Source organism: Rhinopithecus bieti, unplaced genomic scaffold (assembly GCF_001698545.2).
Source record: "Rhinopithecus bieti isolate Rb0 unplaced genomic scaffold, ASM169854v2 scaffold_5002, whole genome shotgun sequence".
NCBI classification, from domain to species: domain Eukaryota; kingdom Metazoa; phylum Chordata; class Mammalia; order Primates; family Cercopithecidae; genus Rhinopithecus; species Rhinopithecus bieti.
In genome coordinates this window covers 123,807-146,077 of record NW_016804830.1, presented here as the reverse complement: position 1 = coordinate 146,077, position 22,271 = coordinate 123,807, and the positions used below count along the sequence as shown (strand labels likewise).

The 22,271-nt window shown below is 36.0% G+C and overlaps 1 protein-coding gene across 1 annotated transcript in view; it reads left to right on the top strand.

The window, feature by feature from the left end:
* ARHGEF12 (Rho guanine nucleotide exchange factor 12) overlaps positions 1-22,271 on the top strand; it is a 152,765-nt gene that overhangs the window by 38,976 nt on the left and 91,518 nt on the right. Inside the window, exon 3 of the mRNA XM_017870478.1 lies at positions 12,063-12,072. Coding sequence (XP_017725967.1) covers positions 12,063-12,072 — 10 coding nt within the window. The remainder of the gene's footprint in view (positions 1-12,062; positions 12,073-22,271) is intronic.

Genomic DNA, 22,271 nt, shown 5'->3' with positions numbered 1-22,271 from the left:
CCCCCCCCCCCCCCCATATTCTCTTCAGGGAGCAACTATTACCTTGATAATGGTGGCAATTTAAGAAACTTTGAGAAAATAATTAAAATATGAAAAATGTTTGTTTTGTTTGTTTTTGTTTTTGAGACGGAGTTTTGCTCTTGTTGCCTGGGCTAGTGCAATGGCGAGATCTCGGCTCACTGCAGCCTCCGCCTCCTGGGTTCAAGTGATTCCCCTGCCTCAGCCTCCTGAATAGCTGGGATTACAGGCATGTGCCACCACGCCCAGCAAATTTTGTATTTTTGGTAGAGACGGAGTTTCTCCATGTTGGTCAGGTTGGTTCAAACTCCCAACACCAGGTGATCTGCCCGCCTCGGCCTCCCAAAAGTGCTCGGATTACAGGCGTGAGTCACCGCGCCTGGCCAAAATATGTATTTTTATGGACACCCGTAACTAAATGTTTTTCCATCTAGTGGCTGGTTAACCAAGCACGATTCCTCCTGTTTCCTTTTCCTATGATCATTTCAGAGTATAACCATTGTTCAGTGTAGGAGAAATGCTATGACTTTTAGATATGCTTTTTTTCATAAAAAGAAATTGCCTAGTTAGAATTTTTTAAAGATATCTCACAATTCAGCAGTTTTGACATTGCTAGGGAAATTTTATCCAGGGATACAGAAGAAACGTTCATTCATTTTTATTTAAGCACCTATAAAGAGTGGGGGGGTACTTATGGCAATACGGTTGGGTTACTGTTTGTGGCTAAATGTGTGTGTGAACATTATGACATTTGATGAAAACAACTTCATTGAGCTACCAAGCTCTCCAGCTGATTTTTCTTCTTGGCCTTAAAGGTTTACAAGGCTAAGGATCAGTCTCCTCTGGAGTAGATGGCCTTATTTTAGCTAAATACGGATTTTAAATATGCGTTGTGATAAAAGTGATTTTCTTCTAATACAGCATAGTACAAGTTAACTTCCAGTATGCAAAATTGACCTCGTGATTTTTAGTTTAATGATCTCAGTTCTCATGTTCTTGCAAACACAGAAAAAAATTAAATATTTTAAAAAACTTTTCTTTTTAAATTGTGAAAAACGTATATGATAGTTACAGTGAAGATTATGCTTTTATGACTAACTCATTACATTGAGTCATACATATTAGTGATTCAGATTACTAACATAGCTCTATTAAGTTAAATCCACCATACAATATACAGGTATTCTGTACTTTGAAATTTCATAAATTTGTGGATGTCAACTCTCAGTTTAGAAGGGTATACTAGTAATGTGCTTTTACCGATGAGATCTTCAGATTTATCAGCAAAATGAAAGAGATTGGTATTTTCACTTTAGTTTCTCAGTGAAAATAAAGAATGGGCAGATGAATGGCCCAAAGAGCTAAGAGAGAAGACTTAATTTAAACTCAAATAAACATGCCCAGAATGACTCTTTCTTTTTCTGCCCTTCCTCCTGCCAGTTAGCCACTGTATGCCTCAGGTTTTAGGCAAAGTGAGTCTCCTTATCATGGAAACTGTGAACATTCATTAACAACTGGTTTTACTTTGAAACTTAAACAGCAAACACCAAAGAGTGAATTGTTGGTATAATCCATGGGAGTCTTTTGAGATTGACGTCAGAACACCAGTACAGCTGTATAAGCATTGGGAAGTATTTTTAACATCCCTGTTATATCATCTTTTGACCTTTCCTTTCATGTTTTCTCTTTTCCATTAAATAGTTAAAAAAAAAGAGCTTTACAGTATTTTCTACCAACACTGTAATGATATTCTTAAAAAAAGCACCCGTACAATTATTTTTTTGATTCCTTTCACCTTTGCAACTTTCCTTTACCTGTAGTGTTCCGAGTTCTGATGGGGTAGACTTTTGTTTTGTTTTGTTTTAAATAAAAGTTTGTTTTGAGAACAAGGCTAGATTTACAGAAAAAGAGAAGCTAGAAAAGAACATACACCCCATACGCATGCTGAGATTCCCCTATTATTAACATATTACATTTGTATCGTACATTTGACACTGAACCAGTGTTAACATTAATATTAATTAAAGTCTGTAGTTTATTCAGATTTCCTTAGTTTTTACCTATTATTCTTTTCCTGTCCTCAGAAACCACATTATATTTAGTTTGTCATGTTCCTTAGCCTCCTCTTGGCTGTGACAGTTTCTCAGATTTTTCTTGTTCTTGATGGTTTCGACAGTTCAGATGAATACTGGTCAGGTTTCTTGTAGGATGCCCCTATGTTAGAATTTGCTTGATGTTTTTCTTAGGATTAGACTGGAGTGTGGGTTGTTCGAAGGAAGATCACAGAGGTAAAGTGACATCTTCATCAACTCATGCCAAGGGTACTTACTACCAGCATGATATGTGATTATTGATGATGACCTTGATTACCAAAATAATGTTTATCAGATTTCTCCAGTGTAAAGTGTTGGTTCTGGTAGGAATATCCTAGTTAGGTGAATTGCTCTGGTAATTGCTTGGGCTTTAGTTATTAAATAAATCATCATATTGATATACCACCCATTGAAATGTTACAAATAATGTGTTCAGAGTTGAGAATTAGATTTTTTTAAATGTTCAGATTGTATTTTCAAATTGTGTTTTGAAATAAAGGTTTCCTTTCCTGTCAAATTCTAAAGATTTTGTTTATCTAAGGGAAAAACTTAGGTTCCTGTTTTAAGTAGGAAGTTAGAGAGGCTGGTCAGTTTATCCACGATTTAAATTCTAGACACTGGGACTTATTTCCTTCTTTTTATCTTCTAAAAAATAGACTTTGAGATATAATTTACATATAAAATTCATTATATTATAATTTTTATGGGCATAGATATTTATGGAGTACACAAGATATTTTGACACAGGGATACAATGCATGATAATCACACTGAGGTAAATGGGGTATCCATTACCTCAAGCATTTATTCTTTCTTTATGTTACAAACATTCCAATTATACTCTTCTAGTTATTTTTAAATTTACAGTAAATTATGGTTGACTGTAATCACCCTGTTCTATCAAATACTAGATCTTATTCTGTCGAACTATATTTTTGTATCCTTTAACAATCCCAACTTCCCCAACCCCCTACTACCTTTCCCAGCCTCTGGTAAACATCTTTCTGTCTCCATGAGTTCAGATGTTTTAATCTTTAGCTCCCACAAATGAATGAGAACATGTGAAATTTGTCTTTCTGTGTCTGGCTTATTTCACTTAACATAATGACCTTCAGTTCTATTTATGTTGTTGCAAGTGGCAGGATCTCATTCTTATATATAGCTGAGTAATACTCCATTGTGTATATGTAGCACGTTTTCTTTATTCATTCATCTGTTGATAGACGCTTAGGTTGTTTCCAAATCTTGACTATTGTGAATAGTGCTGCAATAAAGATAGGGGTGCAGGTCTCTTTGATATACTGACTTCCTTAAGTTCACTCATTTTAAGTGTGTACTTTGATGAGCTTTGACAAGTGTGTATACTTTTTAACCACCACAACCAGCATAATTAAGATATATAACATTTCTATCACCCCCAAAAATTCTCTCTGCTTTCTGTCACAATGGTTTTGCCTTTTCTACTTCATATAAATGAAATCATGTACAGTGTGTAATCTTTTTGTGTCTGTCTTCTCTGTCTTTTCTTTTTTTTTTTTTTCTTTTAAGGCAGTCTCTGTTACCCAGGCTGGCTGGAGTACAGTGGCACAAACACAGCTCCCTGCAGGCTTAATATCCTGGGCTCAAGTGATCCTCCTACCTCAGACTTCCAAGTAGCTGGGACCACAGGTGCACACCACCACACCTAGCTAATTTTTTAGTATTTTGTAGAGATGGGGTCTTGCCGTGTTGCCCAGGCTGGCCTCAAACTCCTGGGCTCAAGTGATCCTCCTGCCTTGATCCCTGCGAAGTGCTGGTATTACAGGCATGAGCCACTATGCCCAGGCTTTCTTCTCTTTCTTTAGGCTTAATACTTTTCAGATGCATCCAATTTGTTTCATATAGTGGTAGTTTGTTCCTTTTTCTTACCATAATAGTATTACATTGTATGAATAAATCAATTTCTTTATCCATTGACCTGTTGGTGGAGGTTTGGATTGTTTCCAGTTTTTGGCTATTTTGAATAAATCTGAACATTTTCCTGTAAGTTTTTGTGTAGAATATATTTCTCTTTCTCTTTGGTAAACATCTCAGAGTAGAATTGCTGAGTCATATGGTAAATATACGATTAACTTTTAAAAAATTCTTTTACTTATGTTTTTAGAAATGGGGTCTCACTATGTTGTCCAGGCTGGTCTTGAACTTGGGGATCCTCCCACCTCAGCCTCCAGAGTGCTGGGATTACAGGCGTGAGCCACCACACCTGGCCTTGATTAACTTTATAAGAAACTGCCAAATTGTTTTCCAAAGTGCCTCTGTCATTTTACATTCCCACTAGAAATGTGGAAGAGTTTCACTTGTTCTACATCCTCATCAACACTTGGTAGTATCAGTCTTTTTAATTTTAGTCATTGCAGTGGGTGTGAATGGCATCTCACTCTACTTTTTATTTGCATTTCTCTAATGATTAATGATACTGAGGACTTTTCATTTGCTTATTGGCCTTTTGTTCTCTTTTGTGAAGTGTCTGTTCAAATCTTTTAAGAAGTTGGCTTGTCTTTGTCTTATTATTGAGAGGTAAGATATGGGTCTTTTGTCAGTTACATTTAGAAAACGTTTTTCTTTCTGTTTGTGGCTTGTCCTTTTATTTCCTTAACAGTGACTTTCAAAGAGCATAAATTATTAATTTTGATGAAGTTCAATATATCAACTTTTTATTTTGTGTTCGTGCTTCTTGGTCCCTATCTTAAACATCTTGACTTAACCCAAGGTTGCAGAAGATGTTCTCCTAATTTTTTCTAGAAGTTGTATAGTTTAGCTGTTATGTTTAGGCCTGTGATTCATATCAAGTTAACATTTGTATATGGCGTGATGTTTTCCAGTACCATTTGCAGAAAAGACTGTCCTTTTCCCATTGAATTGCTTTGGCATCTGTGTTAAAAACTTAATAGACTGTCTATGTATAGTTGTATTTATGGTTTCTTTATTATGTTCTGTTGATCAATATGCCTATCCTTATGTCTTTATTACCTTAGCTTTAAGTCTTTAAATAAGGTAATATAAGTCTTCCAATTTTGTTGTTTTCCTAAAAATTGTTTTGACTCTTCTAGATCTTTGCATTTCCATATGAATGTTAGAGTCAGCATGTCAATTTCTATTTAAAGAAAACAGACTGGGATTTTGTGATTTTGTTGAATCTCAATCAGAATGTGGAGAATTGACATCTTAAATTATGTCTCCCAATCCATTGGCATAATCTTTCTCTCCATTTAAGTAGTCTTCTTTAATTTCTCTATAAATGTTACATAGTTTTCAGCATACCAGGGCTTGCACATGGTTTGTTAAGTTTATGTGTTTGAGGTTATAAATAGCATTTAAAAATTGATTTTTAATTGTTTATTGGTAATATGTAGAAATACAATTGATTTTTGTATGTTGATCTTACTGTTAACTAAACTTGCTTTTTGGTGCTTTTTTATATAGATCTCTGGAGTTTTACATAACGTCATGTTATTACAAAGTTTTACTTTAAAAGGTGTACGCCTTTTATATATTTATTTTCACTGTCTTACTCATTTGGCTAAAATGTTAAAAGAAATGGTGAAAGCAGACATGTAGACATCTTTGCATTGTTCTCAATCTTATGGAAAGCATTCAGTATTTTACCATTAAGTATGATTTTTTTTTTCTGTACTGTTTATCGGTTTGAGGAAGTTACCTTCTATTCCTAGCTTGTACGGAATGTTATAATTAACAGATACTGAATTTAGTCATATGCTGTTTCTGTATCTGTTTAGATGATCATATGGATTTTCTTTTTTCTTTTTTTTTTTTTTTAATTTTCCAGGAGGTATTTTCATCTGAGGCTTTTCTTTCTTAGACTGGTGATACAGTGAATTACATTGATTTTTGAGTGTTAAACCTACCTGGCATTCTTAGGATAAACCAAATCCCATTTCGTTTATCCTAATGGTCTCTTTATTATGTATTATATATTATTCTTTTTATTTATTGATAGATTTGGTTTACTAATATTTTGATGATTGTTCTTGTTCCTTTGTTCCCAAGGGATATTTGTGTTCAGTTTTCTTGTAATGTCATTGCCTTGTTTTGATACTGAGACAATGTTGGCCTCAGAAAATTTTGTGGGAAGTGTCATGTGTTTTCACTTTCATTTGTCATGTGTAGAATTGTTTTTCCTTTAAATGCTTGTGATAATTCACCAGTGAAGTGAGTTTTCTTTGTGGAAATGTTTTTCAACGAGCAATTAAATTCACTGCCCCCTGAGAGTACCCACTATTCTGACTTCTAGTACCATAGACTAATCCTTAAACTTTTTTTGGATTAATTTTTTATTTAGAGAAAAGTTGCACAAATATGGGAAATCTCACATAGAGTTCCCATACCCCACACCTAGTTTTCCTTATTGCTGACATCTTACGTTATGGTGGTATTATCTGTCAAAACTAAGAAACTGACCTCAGTACATTAGTGTTAAGTAAACTTCATACTTCATTTGGATTTTTCCTGCTTTTTCATTAATGACTTCTTTCTGTTCTAGGATCAAATTTTAGGATACCACATTGCTTATATTTTTCATGTTTCCCCAGTCTCTTGGTTTGTGACAGTTTCTCAGTTTTTCCTTGTTTGTCACAACCTTGCCATCCCTGAGGACTTTGTAGAATGTCCCCCAGTCTGGGTTTGCTGCTGTTTCTCAGTATTAGACTGGGTTATGTGTTTTTGGAAAGAATCACCTTTTCCTCTCATCAGGGGTACATGATGTCCACGTGGCATCACTGGTGATGTTACCATGACCACTTGGTTAAGATAGTGTTTGCTAGGTTTCTTCACTATTCTCTGTTAGTCCAACCTGCACTTTGGGAAGGGGGAGGTATCTACATATATGGTTTGAAATTATTCTGTAAGGAAGATTTGGATCTTTCCCCACATTTCTCTGTTTATTCAGTCATTTATAGCAGTATGGACTCATGTATATTTATTCTATACTTTGAGTTCTAATGCTAGGTTTCTTTTCTTTTGCTTAAATTGTTTCAACTTTGACTATTGGGAAGGTTTTCCAGTTAGTGTTTATGTCTCTTTCATATGCCCCTATCCTTTTGTTTTTTGAACATCTCCTGATGTACTATAAGATGCTCCAGGCTCATCTTGTAGTCTCTTTGCACCAGCTGTAGAATCAGCCATTTGAAGGAACTAGCATTCCTTTTATTTAGGAACCAAAATGTAGTTGCTAGGTGTGCTCATTGCTATTGGAGTATCATTGCTTTTAGGCCCTCTCAGGGGACAGAGCTAGGTAATATCTGTGTGTATACTAACCCATGTATACACATGCATCTCTTAATTGTTTCTATATGTATCAGTTTGCATATATGTTAAGTTAAACATGAGTTGATATTGATGTCTCTGATTATAATCCAGTACCACAAGGTTCACTCTAGTCCTCGTTTCTTGTTAATCTGTGACTTCCTTGTCCGACCATGAGAAACCTGGCTCCAGCCACCCCATTATCCATTCACTTATTTGTTCAACCCATGTACACATGAAAAGCAAATTTAGAATTGTTACCCCAGACCCCATGAGTACAGTATTTATGTACAATTTCTTTTGTCATTAGCCTTACAATTTCAAGTCAAAACACCGTGTTCCAAAGTTTGTTAGGTTAGCTCCTTTTTCACCACCCCTTCAGTGAAGTTATGTCATACATTTGTAATGCAGTTAGTTTCATTTGTTGCAATCCACATTTCATCTTGGGATCTTCTGACATTTTGGTTGATGTTAGTGGTTGTTGTTTGGTTAACGTTTGTTGAAGTTCACTCTTTGTCCTGTGCTGTTCTGTGGGTTCAGACAAATGCAATGGGTCATGTATTCACTACCCTAATATACAGAGCATATCCTGCACCCTAAATGTCCCCCTGTGCATCCCCTTTGTAGTTAAACACTCTCCTCTCCTCTAGTCCCTAGCAACTACTAATCTATTTTCTGTCTTCTCTACTTTTGCATTTTCCAGAGTGTTGTATAAATGGAATGATACAGTCTTTGGATTTTTCCATGTAGTAAAATACATGAAAAATCTAAAGATTGTATCAGGCTTCTTTCATGTAGTAAAATGTATTTAGGATTCATCCATGTTGTGTAAATTAATAGTTCATTGGTTTTGAAAAATGTTGTAGTATTCCATTGTGTGGATGAATCATAATTTGTTTTCTCATTCCCCCTTTAAAGGCCATTGTTAGTTGCTTTCAGTTTTAGCATTGGGGTAAAGCTGCTGTAAATGTCCATGGCCAGGTTTTTGTGTGGATATAAGTTTTCAAGTCCCTTGTGTAAATACCTAAGAGTGTGATTGTAGGTCGTATGGTAACTCTGTGTTTAACTTTCGACTGCTTTTGTTCTTTATAGAAATGGAGTCGTGCAGTATGTGCTCTTTTTTAATCTAGTGTCTTTCTTTTGAATTGTTTATGACATTTATCTGTATGAGTGGTCATAATTCATTTGCATTATTTACTAATATTCTAATGTATGAGTATATGGCAGTTTTAAAAATCCATTCTACTGCAGATGGACATTTAGGTAGTTCTAGTTTGGTATTATTACTAACAGTGCTATTTAGGAACCTTCACAGACATGTCTTTTTGTGAACATACATACACATTTCTGCCTAGTTGTGGAATTTGCTGGTTCAGCTTTAGCTGATTCTACCTAATAATTTTCTGGAGTGATTGTACCAATTTATATTCTGAACAGTGGATATAGTTTCTAGGTGCTTTATATCTTCATGAGTACTGTATATATTCATTCATTCTATTTCTCTCTCTCTCATTGTGGTTTTAATTTACATTTCCTTAAAGTTGAGCACCTTTTTATATGTGCATTGGTTATTTGGATATTCAGAAAAATTAAGAAAATTGTAAATTTCCTCTGGGCTCTGAAAGCATTGGGATTTGGAATAAGGGGTGGCTTCCATTAGAAAAGGCAGTAAGGGGGCTGGGTGCAGTGGTTCACGCCTGTAATCAATCCCAGCACTTTGGGAGGCTGAGGCGGGTGGATCACGAGGTCAGAAGATTGAGACCATCCTGGCTAACACGGTGAAACCCCATTTCTACTAAAAATACAAAAAATTAGCCGGGCATGGTGGTGGGCGCCTGTGGTCCCAGCTACTCAGGAGGCTGAGGCAGAAGAATGGTGCAAACCCAGGAGGCGGAGCTTGTAGTGAGTGGAGATCAGACCACTGCACTCCATCCAGCCTGGGTGACAGAGCCAGACTCCGTCTCAGGAAAAAAAAAAAAAAAGAAAGAAAAGGCAGTAAGGGAAACAGTGTCTGTGGGAGAGCGAGGTGTTGGTTAAGGCAGCGTTTGGAGTGCATTCTATGAAGTTAAGAGTGTAGTGGTATTTGGTTTCTTGTAGAAAGAGTCCTAGAGCAACGGACCCCGACTTTTTTGTCACCAGGGACCAGTTTTGTTGTAGACAGTTTTTCAATGGGACTGGGAGGGTGGTCAGGGGAGGACAGGTAGTGGGATGGTTTCCGTGTGATTCAAGTGCATTACATTTATTGTCTACCTTATTTTGATTATTATTACATTGTAATATATAATGAAATAAATTATATACTCACCATAATGTAGAATCAGTGGGAACCCTGAGCTTGTTTTCTTGCAACTTGATGGTCCCATCTGTGGGTGATGGGAAACAGTGACAGATCATCAAGCATTAGATTTTCATAAGGAACGTGCAACCTAGATCCTTCTCATGTGCAGTTCGCTATAGGGTTCCTCCTCCTCTGAGAATCTAATGCCGCCACTGATCTGACAGGAAGTGGGGCTCAGGTGGTAATGTGAGTAATGGGGGGCAGCTGTAAATACAGCTGAAGCTTCACTTGCTCACCACCTGCTGTGTGGCCTGGTTCCTAACAGATCATGGACCGGTATTGTCTGCAGCCCAGGAGTTGGAGACCCCTGTCCTAGAGTACACAGTGAAAAAGTTTGATAGAGAGGGGAACAGTGGAAGATTTTGTTGTAAGAGAGATGTCACATGATTAATGGATGACTAAAGTTTTGTTTGGTGATCTAGGATGATAGTGATGTTGAGACATGAAATTAGTTGGCTTCAAGTTCTAAGCTGTCCTGTGTGAGAAATTGCCTCATCAGCCAACACAGGCTTTGACATATGGGGAGCTTAGTGTTTCTTAGGACCCTTGGGCTGATCAGAAAGTGCCAAGCATCAGAGAAACATGAGACCTCGATATAGGTGGAGGAAGTCTAATGATAGCGGCAGGCAGTAGTCTAGTCTGACTTGTTCTTAGCAAATCTAGACTGTTATCTTGATCAGTAACCACTTCTTTAGTAACTACTTACAAGCTTCGATAAATTTGTTCTTTCATTCCACGTGAGAATCATTAGTCTATAGTTTAGAAGATATACAGAACGTTTTAAATACATATCTATACCTTTATGTAATATATATATTATACCTGTACCTATATATAATATATATTTTTTGACTACCTTTGCCAAGGTATGTGTTCCCTGGAAGCTGATTCTTCATAGATCACTAACTGTAGTTGTGAGGTTCTGTGAGTTCCTTCAAAATTCACAGAACCTTGAGCTATAATTTATGTGGATAAAGTGATTACTGGGATTTAACTATCCTAAATTAGATATATTCAAATGTTTTAAGGAATATGTTTTATAAAACAACATGTTTTTCGTTCATTACTTATATATTGATCCCAGAAATTGGGTGCCTGCAAATTGTCAAGTTGGGTTGATGCTTCAGAAAAGGAAAGTAGAGGTTGAGTCTTCTTAGTATAGCAATGCATTTTTTAGAGCAGTGTTTGAGACAAATTATTGTTTTAGCAAAATTACATGGCTTCTAGGGATTAGATTGCATGAGTCTGTCTCTTGTTCCTCCCTCATTCTACTGTAAGTGGCCAGGCTGCTATAGTTAACAGAATGCCAGACATAATGCCTAGGGCATAGTTTGAGACCTGGGAAGATTCACAGTAATCAAACACAAACAGACAGAGTAGCATGAAGAAATTTCAATCCTCCCAGACTTGCTTACAGACTTAATTAGGCTTATTGGGGCAGAAAATATTTTTCCTCCCCCCATGTTTTAAATCTGTTTCTCCTTTACTCCCACCTCCTGTCCCAGATTTTCTACTACCAACAAAAGGGGATTTTTTTTTTTTTTTTTTTTGGTAAATCCTGACTTATTTGGTTTATCTGGCTTTACGAAAAGGAGCAGTAACAACAACTGAATTTTAAGGTATTTGAGGGACTCCATTTTTTGGCACTGTATTTGGGAAATTCCCAATTTAAAAATCATACTGTATTCAAGAAGAAAATTAGGGGTTTTTGTGGCTTTATAATTGGATCTTTTTTGCAAGTATTTTTAATTTTATGGGAGCTATTTGTCCTGTTCTGCTAAAGAATTAGCCAAATCCTTGCTTTCTTTATATTATGTATATTTTCCTGAGTGTTATTCTAGGGAAATGTACATGGATGCTGTTCTCTGTCTTTCCATTAGCAGCGCAGTGTTGGGCTTCGGATGATGATGGTAGATGATTGGGGGTGGGAGAAGAGGTGGGGTTTCTTCTTACCATCCCTCTTGTGGTCAGTAAAATCATCTGACAAATGCCTTTCCAAGGATATCGAATGTATATGTAAAGAAAAAGCTTAGGATTGCTAAGGGAGTGGTATTTTGGTGAAGATTTCATTTTCTTCTACTCCATGGAAATGAGCCTTTTGAGCTTTTGCTTGTCTGCTGATTTGTCCGGTGATCCAGGTAATCTACAGCAGTCTTTGTTTTCTGGGTCGTGTATAAAATGGAGCAAAATGGTAGAAAAATAGCTTCAGTGAAAGGGATGTACCTGTAGCAGGAATAAAATAAAAGGAAAAGGATATTTTACATTGTTCATTATTATTTCTTACAATAGCTTTTAGGATTTTATCATGTTTTAAAAAACCTAATTTGACCTAAGGAAGAAAATTCCTAGTTTTGAAAACCCGTACCTTAATTGCTTAGCTTTAGAACAAAGGTTTTAACATCCAGCATTGCAAGGATATCTTTATTCAAAAGAATAGGATGCAGCGTTCTTCTGTTACCTTTTTGGAACTGAATTGGCATAACCTGTCTTGAATCTTAGAGACTTTGACGTATTGTTCTGTGAATTGTGATTTAATTATCTCATGCTTCAGGATGGTTAGTTCCCTTTGATACCCAAGAGACCATGGATGGGATATGGGGGTGGGGATTAATATTACAGTGGGGAAGGGAGTGTTTTACAGAGTAATCTTCCTGTTTTTGCATTGGAAACTAAATTGAAATATATAATCATTTGGAAAACGTGGTGTCCATGGCACCAAACAATCTTATCAACTTGAATTATTTTACCCTTTGTTCAGTTTGTCGTATTTTTGCTCCTGTCAGCTAAAATGTTGATTATAAATTTGAAGAAGCTGCCGAGTTGCCGTGATGGCACTGGAATTGCATTCTGCTTTCTTTTTCTTTCCAATTATAGCTGCAAATACAGGAACCAAGGGATGCACGTGAAAAGAAGTAGTGTAAAATGCTGAAGATTTTTTTTGGTTTTCTCTTGAAAGTATTTTTCATGGTGAGAATTATTTTCTTGTGGACAGAAAGAGCTAGGACCATAATTTATGACATTAAAAAGCATTTAAGTGCTACGGACTTCTCTATTTAGGAAAGACAGACTGAAAACATGTTGAAAACTGAGACTGAAAGCTATGGAGCTTTCAGTTAATTCGATTATTTACATCATGGTGATATGAGTTATCATACTGTTTGCCACATTTTGAAAGCTGTTTGACTCCTCAGAAGTATTAACAAATTAACAAATTCTTACTGAGCATTTACATTATGCTAGGTACTTTAGATATATATTGGGTTTATAGTCTAGTAGAGGATATAAAAAACTCATGCATATGATGTACCATTTTTGGTGCAAGCATGTAAGTATTGCAATGTTATATATTTATGTACTGACATGTAGGTATTTTACATAAGCTACTACATTTAATCCTCATAACAACCTAGTCATGAAATTATTGTCATTCTTGTTGTCGCATGTACATTAGTCCAAACAAGCAAACATAAATGGTCATTCACTTTTATAGATGAGAAAATTTACATTTTGAGAGGTTAAGTAATTTACCATAAGTAACAAAGCCATGAAGTGATGAAGCCTGGGTCAGTCAGACTCTAAAGCTCTTTCCACTGTTTGTATATGAATAGATTCAAGCATTTTTATCATGATTATTTGACATCACAAATAGTGATGCCAATGAGTGAAAAGGAGATAGGGATCCTAATCTTTATGCCAAGAACCGAGTGATTGAGCAAATCATTTAACATCATCTGTAAAGTGTGAGGGTTGGACTAGGCAATCTTGGTTCATGATTCTATTCAGTGTAAGATTTTCACATATGGTCTGTGGAAACAATTCTCATTACATTAGAGTTTTTATTATATTTAGTTTCTGTTACTGATCGTTCATAATCTGCTGTACATGTTGGAGTGTGTGTGGTGGGGAGGGGAGGGTGATAGAGTGCATATCGTCTTCTATATTATGTACAATATACATTTATTTATTAAGATTATTATTGTCTGTCATCTTCTTCCCTTCCCCCAAATATGTCACAAGGACCTAGACTAGTGCCTGGCTACATAGTATGCAGTTATAAATTAATTTTTTGAACAAATGAATAAATAATAGACTTGTATAGTACATTGGCAAAATATAGAAGTAACTTCATAATTCTTAACACCAAAAGATTCCCTGGGGGCCAAAATTACTAATCTTTCTATTACAGTGATCATTTAAGGAACTAAGTGTAAGAATCTTAAAAAGAAGAACACCTACGAAACAATCAAATGTAGTCAAGTAATCTTAAGTTTGCTGGAATTGCCCTTTACAAAATTATTGGTAGTATAGAACTTGGTAACCATAGGTTTACCCAGCATTCTATTTGAAAATACTTTACTAAGGCACTCCATATAAGCAAAGAAAAAAAGCAGCAAAGTTTCTCTTTGGTTTATTTATGTGTTGTTGTATAGATAGTCTCAAATGCTGTAAATTTACAATGGGTAGAAAATATTCAGACCATTGAGTCTTTTGCTTAAAATATATTTCATAAAGTATAACATAACGTTTACTGGTAGTTTTGTTTCATTTAAACATTAGGCTCTTGAGAGTTTTAACAGTTTTATTGAGATGTAATTGGTGTATAATAAACTGCCTACGGTTAGGGAATAATTTGATAGATTTTGATAAATACACAATTAGGAAACTATCACCAAAATTAAGAAAATAAACATATTCACCCCAAAGGTTTCCTTGTGCATTTTCATAATTTCTCCCCACCTTCACCCCTCCTCACCCATCCCCAGGTATACCCATTGACTTGTCTTTGGTCCTTATAGAGTAGTTTGAATTTTCTTGCTTTCTTTCTTGTCATTATCGATTAATTTGCAGGTCTTTTTGTAAGTGAACTCACATAGTTTGTGCTCGATGTGGTCTCTTTTACTCTGCATAATTATTTTGAGATTTGTCTGCGTTCCTGTGTATCATTAATTCATTTCTTTTTATTGCTGAATGATGTCCCGTTGTGTGGATATACCACAGTTAATCCATTCAGCTGTTGAGGGGCGTTTGGGTTGTTTCAAGTTTTAGACTATTAGGAATAAGTTTGCTTTGGACATTCATGTACAGGTTTTTGTGTGTACATAAGTTTTCATCTCTTAGGTAAACAACTAAGAGTGGAATGGCTGGATTATGTGGTAGGTATATATTTTAACTTTTTAAGAAATTGCCAAACTGTTTCTCCAGGTGGCTGTATTGTGTTACATTCCCATTAGCAACATTCCAGTTGCTGCACAACTTCACTAATAGTTGGTTTTGTCAGTCTTTTTAATTTTAGCCATTTTACTGTGTGTGATGGTATCATATTATAGTTTTATTTGCATTTCATCTGATGACTAAAAATGTTAAACATATTTTCATGTGCCTATTTTATCATCCATATGTCTTCTTTTGTGGATTATCTGTTCAAATCTTGTTTTTAGTTGGGCTTTTAGTTATTGGGTTGTAAGAGTTCCTTATATGTTTGGGATGTAAGTGCTTTTATTTTATTTTATTTTGCAACGGAGTTTTGCTCTTGTTTCCCAGGCTGGAGTGCAATGGTGCAATCTCGGCTCACTGTAACCTCCGCCTCCTGAGTTCAAACGATTCTCCTGCCTCAGCCTCCTGAGTAGCTGGGATTACAGGTGCCCACCTCCATGCCTGGCTAATTTTGTATTTTATTTTATTTTTAGTAGAGATAGAGTTTCACCATGTTAGCCAGGCTGGTTTTGAATTCCTGACCTCAAGTAATCTGCCTGCCTTAGCCTCCCAAGGTGCTAGGATTACAGGCATGAGCCACTGTGCCCGGCCATAAGTCCTTTTAGATATATGATTTAGAAATCCTTTCTCCCAGCCTGTGGCTTGTATTTTCATTTTCTTAGCATCCTCTTTCTCTCTGTAGTACTTTTATTGAGATAGAATTCACATTTCCTTGAGCAACAGTTTTAAACTTTGAATTCTAATTTATCATTTTTTCTTTTATAGATTGTGCTTTTGCTATATCTAAGAAATATTTGCCTAACCCAAGGTCACACCTCTTTGCTTCTGGTGTTATAGTTTTGGGTTTTACTTTTAGGTCTGTGATACATTTTCAGGTAGTCTTTTCATTTTTAATTTTTGTGGGTACCTAGTAAGTGTATTTATTTATGGATTACATGAGATATTTTGATATAGGTATGCAATGTGTATTAATCACATCAGGGTAGATGGGGTATTTGTCACCTCAAACATTTATCTTTTGTGTTACAAACAATCCAGTTATACTCTTTTAGTTATTTTTAATGTACAGTAAAATTATTTTTTACTATAATCACCCTCCACTACCCTTCTCAGCCTCTGATAATCATCCTTCTACTCTTTGTCTCCATGAGTTCAGTTGTTTTAATTTTTAGCTTCCACAAATGAATGAGAACATGTGAAGTCTGTCTTTCTGTCGCAGGCTTATTTCACTTACCATAATGACCTCCATTTCCATCCATCTTGTTGCAAATGACAGGAACTCATTCTTTCTTATGGCCAAATAGAACTCCATTGTGTATATGTACCACATTTTCTTTATCCATTTGTTTGTTGATAGATACTGGCTATTGTGAATAGTGCTGCAATAAACATGGGAGTGCAGATAACCCTTCGATATCCAGGAGTGTCCTAAATCTAAGAATGTGTCATATTATTTTTTCTTTATTTTTTCTCCTCCTGCTGTTCTGGGTCTCTACAGTGTCCCCTACTCCTTTGTTTTATTTGCACACCTGGGTAGTGCCTTTCTAATCAAAGGATAGTTGGATCTGCATTTCACGTCTGTGATCTTTATGTTTAGGGAAATCCGTTTCCTGGTCAAAGCCTACCAGACTTCCTTGGTATCACTCCAGAATTTAACAGATTTGGCAAGTATGTTTTGTAGTTAATGGTTTGAGATCATAATCATTTCCTTCATGCTCCTTCTGCCTTCTATTTTTGCTTTTAGTATTGAGGAAGGTTAATGGAATAGAATTGCTTTTGCTCTCTCCCATCTTTACCTGGAATTGAACACATATTTATTGAAGGAATGAGTGGTTTGCAGGAATGTTGCCATTCAGGTGGAGACATGTTTCTCTTCAAATGTATAGCTGGCAAGTTGCCCATATGACACAGAGATATTAACTGAATTCTCCACTGAGCTCTGGGATTAGGAGATACAGATTGTGTAGGATTGGGAGTTCTTTCTATTGGCTTATCTTTTCCTAAAACTGTATAACGGGATATGAATACCTTTCTACCTAAGGATCTTGTCATTATACTAGATCTAGTTTTCTGAGTCTCACTTGTGAAAGCTTTTGGTTAACTATTAATAAAAAACTGTACGAAGGGAAGATGATAATGGTTTTTGTTGTAAGGTGGTAGTCCAGAGGTTGAAAGCAAGGGTTCTAGTTAGACTGTGAGGTTTTGAATCTAAGCTCCCTCATCTACTGGTTATATAGCTTGTATATGTTACTTAACCTCTCTGAACCCCACATTTCTCTTCAATAAAACAAGGCTAAACATTTTACTTATCTCATAGAATTATTGTTATAATTAAATGAATTAATGCATAAAAAGTACTTAAAGCAGATATTGTAAGTATGCAAGTAAAGCTACTCAAGTTTTAGCTATTATTGTACTGATTTTAATTGTTAATTATTGTTCTTACAGATAATGGATGACGTGTTTGGAGCTATCACCTAGCATAATTTTTGACTACCAAATGTAGTTTGAGACTTTTGAGTGTCTTCAACTAACCATTCTTCCCAAATGAATATTTTTCAGGGAAGCTAACCCCAGGAAATGTGACACAGTTTACTGTATTGTTCCTTACCTCTATGATGTATGTTTATTCTAGCCGGTTCATCTCTTCCTTATACACAAGTTCCACAGAATGATTTTTTTCTAATAAGAATTAAGAAACCTTTGTTCTGATGATGAGCTCATTTAAATTTGGGTTTAATTTGATAGAAAATTAAACTAGGTTTCCTTAATGGGGAATCTGGCCAATCACCATCCTCCACCCTCCCAGGGTAGAATTTTTTCCAGGAATTAAATAGCTCTATCTAGCAGGGTCTTCCTGCCCTTGGCAGTGGAGCAGTACAAAGGCCACATTGAACATAGCTGCTGGGGAAACCCTTTTTCCTTCTCTAGCCTATAAATGCTGTTCTGTCTCTGTGAAAAACCCTGACATCAGCTCTTGGAAAAATCCAAATACTTGTGTTAGAACAAGGCTGAAACACTTGCCTGGGCAGAGACTAATGGCTGAACTATAGTTCTGAGTTTACCAGATTGCGTTTCAGTCTTGTTATGCTTTAAAAAACAAAATAAAAACTATGAGTTTCAGACAATACTCTAGAGAAATTAGGGTAGAAAGCACAACTTAATAGCGCCTCCCATTCTTTACTAGTTTCTTCTTATTTTTCTCTTTTTTCTAAAATCTACTTTCAAGATAATGTGAAATTCTTGCTTGAGGAGTGAGGGAGAGAAATAATATATCAACATTATAAACTTTATGCAGTGTTTTCCACATATTAGATGCTGCCTAAGTATTTGATGTTTGAGACAAAATGAACTGTAAACAAAACAGACTGTACTTAACTTCCTTAGTGTTCAAATTAGATCATGATGTAAAACTCTCCAGTGGTTTTCCATTATATTATGAATAAACTCTAAGCCTGTTTCTGTGGCTCACAATCTTACATTAGCTGGCCCCTGTCTGCTTCTGTGGATCTCATTTCAGCACTACTCTACTACTCTCTTGGTCATTTTCTATGCTTAAGCCACAGTGGACTTTTTGTATCTCAAATACATTTATCTGCTTATCCTTTGTGACTCTTGTACTAGCTGTTTACTTTACCTATAATTCTGTGGCCCAGATCTTCCTATGGTTGGCTCCTTCATTTAAGTCTCAGCTCAAATGCCTCTAAGATCTTTTTTGAATAAACTTAAATTAATGTGTTTAGTCAAATAATATCTTTTTTTAATTGCACTTACCATGATTTGAAGTTCTTTGGTACAATTATTTTTTTGTGGAGTTTATCTTCCTCCTGTGGAATGTAAGCTGCTTGAGAGCAAGGCCCTTATCTGTTCACTAACGTAACCTCCAGTATCTTGAACCTCCTGGCATAGGTTGGTGTTTGTGTAACTTTGTATGCACTTGGTTGCCTGTAACGGAAAACACAAGTCAAACTGACTTAAGCAGTAACGCATTTACTGGCTCACATATAAAAGAAATCTAGAGGTAGGCTTCAGAGATATTTGATTTAGGGACGTAACTATGTCAAGGGCCCAGATGCTTTCCATCTTTACAGTCTTGCCATCAAAATCAGCCTCATCCTAAACTAGTCATTAAAGATGAATGCGAAATAGCTGTTAAGGCCGCTTGCTTCTTCACTGAGGTTCAGTGGGAGGGAGAGAAAGAAGTTTCACATCGTTCTGTCAAGAATAAGGAAATACTTTCATAGATGCCACCAGTGAACTTTGTTTCTACTTTCATTGGCTTTTTTGGAACCAATTGCTTACCCAAGAATGGAATTACTGTTAGGCCAAAAAGGCCCATCACTGTTGCTACAGATGGGGTTGGCTTGACCTGAGTCATCTGGACTCAGAGGGATAGTAGATAATGGAAGAAAATTGGAGTTCTCTTAGAAGGAAGGCTGTGGTTTCTGGGGTAACATGTCCTCTATAGTTCTCAATAAAAATGTATGTAATGAGTGAATTCATGTAGTAAAAATGTATTGAATTGTCAGGCATATGCTCAGCACCATAATACTTAATTAGAATACAAAATCAAATAGAATGTGGTCCTTGCCTTCAAATAATTTAAAATCTAGTGAGAGAGTCAGACAAGTTAATTTAATATTAATATTGCTTTCAAAATCAGTTGATTAATTAAAATAATTTAATTTAAAAGATGAAAAAGAGTAAAGGGGAAGTAACAGATGAGATAAAAAGCAAATAGCAAAATGATTGACTTAAATACATCAGTAATCACACTAAAGGTAAATGGTCCAAACACCCCAATTAAAATGTATAGCCTATCAGATTAGATGAAACAGCAAAGCCCAACTGTATGCTATAAGAAACACACCTTAAAATTAAAAATACACAGTGTTTAAAAGTAAAAGGTTGGAAAAAGATGTGCCCTGCTAATCTACATTGAAGGAAAACTAGACCACATTGATATCAGATAAAGTAGATTTAAGAGTATAGAATATCAATAGGGATAAAAAAGGTAATTTCATACTGATAAAGGGTCACTTTAAAAAGAAGACATATCTAGGCACGTATACACCTAATAACAAAACTTCAAAATTCATGTAACAAAAACTGACATAACTGAAAGGACAAATAGACAAATCTACAAACATTGTCAGTTATTTTAGTATCCATTTTTCAGTAGTTAATCAAAGTAGATAAAATAAGCAAGGATATAGAATACTTAAACGATACTGTTGACCAATTTGATTTAATTACATTTTTGGAACATTCCAGCCAACAACCAAATACTTCTTTTTTTTTTTGTCATGTTTGCAAACAAACATGGGACATTTACCATGACAGACAAAATTCTGGGCTGTAAAGTAAATTTCAATAAGTTAAAAGGATTCAAGTCATACAAAGTATGTTTCCTAGTCACCATGGAATTAAATTAGAAATCAATAAAAGATCTTTGGAAAGTCTCCAAACATTGGAAAATAAATAACACAATTCTTAGTCAAAGTAGAAATAAAAAAGGAAATGGCAAAATATTTTATATTGGATGCAAATGAAAACACAATATATCAGAATCTGTTAGTTGCCATTAAAGCATTACATAAAAATTTATAGCATTAAACACCTATTAGAAAAGAGAGAAGGTCTAAAAGCAATGACATCAACTTCTTTTTCTTTTCTTTTCTTTTCTTTTTTTTTGAGACACGGTCTTACTCTGTTGCCCAGGCTCAAGTACGGTGGTTTGATCACTACAGCCTCAACCTCCCGGGCACAAGCCATCCCCACCTTATCCTCCCGAGTAGCTGGGACTACAGGTGTGCCCTGCTAATTTTTTTTAGTAGAGATGGGGTCTCATTATGTTGCCCAGACTGGTCTCAAACTCCTGGGCTCAAGCAGTCTTCCTGCCTCGGCCTCCCAAAGTACTGGGATTTCAGGCATGAGCCACCACACCTGACCAACTTCATTTTAATAAACTAGAAAAAGAAGAGCAAATTAAAACCAAAGCAAGCAGAAGAAAAAAAAAAATAGAGATGAGAGAAGGAATCAGTGAAGTAGAAAACAGTTAAACAGTAGCGAACATTAACCCTGAATCTAGTTCTTTTGAGAAAATTAATAAAATTATTAAACCTCTAGCCAGCTGATCGGGATGAAAGGAGAGAAGACAAACATTACTAATATCATAAATGAAAGAGGTGACATCATTACAGATTCTTCAGATATTAAAAAAGATAAGGGAGACTGGGTGTGGTGGCTCACACCTGTAATCCCAGCACTTTGGGAAGCCAAGGTGGGCAGATCACTTGAGGCAAGGAGTTCAAGACCAGCCTGGCCAACATGGTGAAACGCCATCTTTAGTAAAAACGCAAACATTAGCTGGCGTGGTGGCACGAGCCTGTAATCCCAGCTACTTGGGAGGCTGAGGCATGAGAATCACTTGAATCCAGGAGGTGGAGGTTGCAATGAGCTGAGATGGCGCCACTATACTCCAGCCTGGCCAATAGAACAAGACTCTGTTTCAAAAAAAAAAAAACAACGATAAGGGAGCATTATGAATAGCTTTATGGCAATAAATTTAACAATTTAGATGGAATATGGTTGGTAATTTTATAAATTCCAACAATAATATATATAATATGTAAGTATATATTACATATACATAAAACAGGAAAATATGTAAAATACATATGCACTCTGTGTGTATGTGTGTGTGTAATGACTGGGTAGGTTTTATGCCAGGGTACAAGATTGGTTCACCTTACAAAAATCAGGCAGTGTAAGTAAATGGATGGTAAATGGTGGTAACTAGGTTTCTCAACATCTGAAGGGAGCTAAGCAAGGGAGAAGACTGAAATGAACCCGATGGAATTAGATTAGAATTAGAGGTATCAGTATGAACTCATGCTGAGCTTAATATAGATACAGATATATGGATAGCGACAGAAACAATTACAGATATGTTGTATTAGCCTCTTCTCACACTACTAATAAAGACATATCTGGCCGGGCGCGGTGGCTCAAGCCTGTAATCCCAGCACTTTGGGAGGCCGAGGCGGGCGGATCACAAGGTCAGGAGATCGAGACCATCCTGGCTAACATGGTGAAACCCCGTCTCTACTAAAAAATATAAAAAACTAGCCGGGCGAGGTGGTGGGCGCCTGTAGTCCCAGCTACTCGGGAGGCTGAGGCAGGAGAATGGCGTGAACCCGGGAGGCGGAGCTTGCAGTGAGCTGAGATCTGGCCAGTGCACTCCAGCTTGGGTGACAGAGCGAGACTCCGTCTCAAAAAAATAAAAATAAAAATAAATAAATAAA